Consider the following 4,996-nt stretch of genomic DNA (forward strand, 5'->3'; position numbering starts at 1 on the left):
TTGATCCCACCAATTTCTTGAGAGATGAACTGTCTGAAGATTTGATAAGAACTGCGTCGTCTAGTCTGTAGCCTTCCACAAGTCACTGTCAAGGTCACTTGGAGAGAAAAAACCTTCTTCTTTTCACTAGAATTTGTCAGCACCAATGACAACAACCTCAATCTTGCAACCTTCCTGAAAATATCAACCAAATATTTAATGCAATTAGTTTCAAGACGGTGTTTTCCTCAATCAATTACAAATTTCTCATTATCAAGATCGAAAATCAAAACTTGAGGTTGAAGAAGAAAGGATTTTGTTTGCAAGGGTTTTTGAACTTTCAAAAGTGAGAGGGTGTTTATTTCATAAAAATTAGAATGTAGATTATGACTTTTCATACTTGAAAATGATGGCAAAATGAAATTATTATGTGCTTGAGATTAAAGTTAGTTTCGAATCACACAGGTTCATGATTCCAGTCATGGGTTAAGCTTGATTTGAATCAAACAAGTTAGTGGCTGACAAGATGTCTGTGATTTGAGTCATGCATAAACTGTGATTTGAGTCACAGAGTTGCATGATTTGAATTAGGTGTAAATTTTGATTTTCTCAAACATAACAATCGATAATTGAGTAATGCATAAATTGTAGTTTTTAAATTTTTTCAAAATATATAGTTTGAGATTCCACTTCCCACCTGACTTGAATTGACTTGAATCATTAACTCAGACAATTTACTTAAAACATCATGATGAAATCTCAATAACAATTGATTTATGCATGTTTAAAAACGAATCGATTCAGACAATGCAACTCATGTAGATGTTAAATTTCCTTCAAATTTTTGATTCTATATATTTTGAGAATAATAACCATGTTTATTTTCTACTATAATTTTTCGATTACTTACTATATTATGTCTAAAGTTATTTAAAAATGACCGAATTGACCATCAGCCAACCACTCAGAAGGTGTTACCATTCGTCTGGATTTTTGTAGAAGGAACAAAATTTCCAAAATCAGTGTCTAAACCTTGAACAAACTGTTATGGTATCAAATTAACGTGCTCTCTCTATAGGAGTGATGTCAACTAGGTAGGAAACCATTAACTATTTTTATTTGAGTCACACTCATGTTTTGACTATTTTCTTCTTTTTTTAATACAATGCAAGTGGGAGATTTCCAAAATTTTCTATAGACGTTAGGTCAAGTTATTTGGAAGTTATTTGATTATTTTTACTTAATTGAAAGATCATATAAGATTTTGTTGATCTAACTTGTAGAAGGCGCAGAATGAGTAAAACAATTGATTGGAAATATAGTTAGATTTATGGTTTCTTGGGTTTATACTACTACTGAAGGATTTTGATAGAATATACTTTGAGAAGAAATAAACGACTAAAATAATAATCATATTATTATCCTTAGATTTTCTTCTAAACTTCATAACACTTGCATTAGATTAATCAGCTTTGGACAACTTCCATTGGCTCATTAAATGGGCAACACCTTCTTTCAACGAAGCCTTTCTTCCTTCCCTAAAATTCCAGAGTTCCGGTACTGGATATCTTCCACTAGGATTGTATTCATTTAATTCCTTCAGAGCTGTAGCTACTGCATCATGCACCTCATCTCCCAGTTCATCCCTCAAACTTTTCAGCTTTTCATCATTTTCATCTAAAATTTCCTGCATGCATCATATCATCATATATCAGACAAACATATATCAGATCATGGTCTTTTATGCAGCTTGCATCATGAAAATGAACATCCCAAACATAATTCTAGATGTATACCTTGGAATTCCCTTTTTCATCGGTTACAATTTTGAACGGCTTCCAACTTAGATCTCTAAGATAGTCCTCGCACTGTGAGCACCACTGAGCTGCTTTCCAATTCTCTTCAGCAGGAAACTTTCTCTTGGATGCCTCGATAAACGGCTTAAGATCAAGTTCCCCCATCCTTTTCACAGAAATTATGACTTGAGAAGTGTCCCCTGGGTAGCCAATCCACTTTGAACAAGGAGATCAGATTACATGAACAAAACAAACAATATGATATCTTAATATTAGCATCTATATGCTGAGAAAGAAACATACATTTATTAATTTTTTGCGCGCATCTTGCAACTCATCATTAGTTTTAGGCTCCTCGATAACCAATGTCCGCAGAAGATCTTCCAATTGCTTTTCCTTTTCACGCAGCTCTACTTTGATCGCCTCCAGTTTTTTCTTCTCTTCTTGATCGGTCTCTTTAAGGTGATTCATTACATTGAAAGCTCCTCTCAGCCGTTCAGTTTCCAATTGCAACGCATGTTTAGCATCAAGTCCTTTCACTAGGTCATGCATTTTTTTGTGAAGTTTCTCTTTCTGTTTCTGTGACATCATACCAAAAAAGTCGTCAAATCTTCAGTGGATACATGTAACTAAATTAAATACCGAAGATAAAAGGAAAATGAAATTCATGCTTTATGTTTTTCTGCCAAACGCATCATTTCGTTATCAGCCTTTTGTTGTTCTGCTATGGCCATCTCAATCTGTAAACAACAAGATGAAGAAGATTAAATTAGTCTAAAGTTATTATATTTTTCTTCTCAAGATATAAAGAAATGAGTTGAAAGATCCAAAGAAATTACATTTTTCTTCTCAAGATATAAATTATTTCTCTCGTTATCATTATCTGCTTTACGCTTCCGCAGATTCTTTTCACTGGCCATAAGTTTGTTCCTCCGGGCCTCCACTTCCATTACGGTTTTTTCACGATCCTTGGACAGATTTTCAAGATAATTGCGTTCAGCGTTCCTCATGTTGCTTATTTCTAATGAGACACAATGAAACAAACTCAGCAACATCCTAAATACATTAGACAGTAAGCAATACATAAAAGAATAAAAATAATAGAAGAAATTAAATCAGAATGCTTCACCTCTAAACACAGTGAAACAGAATACTGATTTTAATTTGAACAAACCTTTGTTAAAGTGGTCATGCATCTCATCTTTTTGATTCATCGCTCTGTTTAGGATCACATTAGCTTCGTCATCATACTTGTTTGCTGTTTCTTCCAATTCCAATTCCTTGTTCTTCTGCTTTTAGATGCAGCAAGCTTCAAGGCTTTCCTATCATCCTCGGCTTTTTTTTCGAAAACAGTTTTCAAGTCTACTTTATCCTGGAGGTATTTGCCAACAATATTGCTGGAATTATAGTCATCGGCACGTGCCATCCACCCAAAGAGTTTATCTCCTCGCTCCCTTGAACGATAGTAATCTCTCTTGCCACAATGTTCTGATTCAAACATTCTCTCTAACAAGCAAGCATCGGCGAAAGCATCCCATTCTTTTCCAAATTCAACTATCGCAAACTTTGTTTGCCCGCTAGAATTCCACAGTGTTGTAACGGTCAACCGCTTAAACCCTTTCGCAAAAAGTTCCTCCTGAATTTCCTTACCACTCTTTCCTACATACTTACGTGAGTTCGGGTCAAATTTTGTAACAATGTTTGCGAGAACTACCGTCCAAGGGCAGACGAACTTATCTTCAGGAACATTCAGAATGGGTGACTTATCTTTAGCAACATTCACATTAAGTGACTTAAGATACCTTACCAGGGCAGAATGTTTACCAATTTCTTTCACAGTCTCACCATGCACGTCAGAAGCAATCCTTGAAGCATGTCTTGAAAGGTCAGTCAAAGAATAATAATCCTTGTTGAGACAGAACGGACACCGAAATGTTGAGTCCGAGACTTCCAATTTGTAGTAATCATCTTTCAAGTCTTTGAAATATTTACGCTCGTAGTGTTCCAAATCAGATTCACGGGTATATTCTGTTTTTCGGTTCATCATGTTGGAAATATGTGGTTGTCGAAAACAATATATCATACTAGAAAAAAGAAAATTGAAAGTGTTGATAAAGAAGGTGCTGTTGATTAAGGTTTAAATAAAGTTTCAAACAGTGTGTCAGTTCAGTTGTAGAGGTGTGTCCTCTGTGATCAAGCTTTGCCTTTGTTCATTTTAAATATGATTTATATTACAGTTACTTGCATCCTTTCGCAACACAAATTTTTAGTAGAATACTATATTTATTTATTTTTCTTTAATAAAATACTATATCTTTTCTTTTCTTTTTTTTATCTTTTTTTCTTCTTTTAAACAATTATATTTACTTTTACATGTCTATATAAAATGTGTATATTTGCTATACGATGACACCGATTTTTTTTTTAAATATTTTTATGTCAAATGATATTTTTAATATAGATCTTTATTCTCGTTTATTTAACATTTAATATGGTTTTTTTTTTTTAACCATCGTTAAATTAAAATTAAATAAAAGATTATAACATGACATTCTTTTGAAATATTTTCTAAAAAAAAAAAAACTCAAGTTACATCCATTCTAAAATCTAAAGAAATTGTCATATAACGAACTTTTAGTATCTCTTTTAATCCTTTTCATTTTTAACATTTTTCAAAATCTTAAACCAGCTTGAATTGTTACAGTTTTTTGTATTAAAACGATACAATCTATTGATGGGTGTAAGGTCAATTGATTTTAAACTCACAAATAAAATTCTTGAATCAACTCATTTGAATTATTTTTTTCAACTCTATCCAAATTAATATTTTAAAAACCAAATCAAACCGTCCGGTTCAATTGGTAGGACCGGGAATCGGAGGTGATTCCGGCTTGGTTAGTTTTGTAAAATCGCAGGTGGATTAAAACAGGAGTTAAATCAGAAGAATTAAATTAAACCGTTTAAAATTATTCTAACCAAAAAACTGAAGCTAGTTTTGTAAAACTGTCTTGTTCAAAGAAATGTATGTCATTGAAACTTGAGACTTTTTTTTATAAAAAGTTGAAAATTATTAGCATCAATCCTTAAAATATTTTCACTTCAAAAAAAAGATCAACACTATGTTATAATAATTGTGTTTCTTTAAAAGTACTACTATATTGTGTAATTATATTTATGATTGATCGATCTCGTAGTATTTAATTTGTAATGGATTTTTAAAA

General features: G+C 32.4%; 1 protein-coding gene across 1 annotated transcript; it reads right to left on the reverse strand.

Moving 5' to 3' along the window:
- Nucleotides 1-1,441: 1,441 nt before the first annotated feature.
- LOC131621362 (factor of DNA methylation 4-like) lies at nt 1,442-3,822 on the reverse strand. The gene is made up of 6 exons (XM_058892402.1): nt 3,027-3,822; nt 2,615-2,796; nt 2,447-2,515; nt 2,079-2,354; nt 1,776-1,991; nt 1,442-1,666 (listed from the first exon to the last, which is right to left on the reverse strand). Exons 1-6 carry the CDS (start codon nt 3,820-3,822, stop codon nt 1,442-1,444), a joined length of 1,764 nt encoding a protein of 587 aa, XP_058748385.1.
- Nucleotides 3,823-4,996: the final 1,174 nt, after the last annotated feature.

The sequence above is a fragment of the Vicia villosa genome, unplaced genomic scaffold, assembly GCF_029867415.1.
Source record: "Vicia villosa cultivar HV-30 ecotype Madison, WI unplaced genomic scaffold, Vvil1.0 ctg.000004F_1_1_1, whole genome shotgun sequence".
In the NCBI taxonomy this organism is placed as follows: Eukaryota; Viridiplantae; Streptophyta; class Magnoliopsida; order Fabales; family Fabaceae; genus Vicia; species Vicia villosa.

What these genes read in the sequence shown, in the direction of transcription:
- LOC131621362 (XM_058892402.1), bottom strand. Translation starts at nt 3,822, where the DNA reads ATGATGAACCGAAAAACAGAATATACCCGTGAATCTGATTTGGAACAC. An exon ending in TATATCTTGAGAAGAAAAAT is followed by an intron (nt 2,516 to 2,614) that starts GTAATTTCTTTG and finishes TGTTGTTTACAG; the next exon opens with ATTGAGATGGCCATAGCAGA. An exon ending in GTTTGGCAGAAAAACATAAA is followed by an intron (nt 2,355 to 2,446) that starts GCATGAATTTCA and finishes ATGATGTCACAG; the next exon opens with AAACAGAAAGAGAAACTTCA.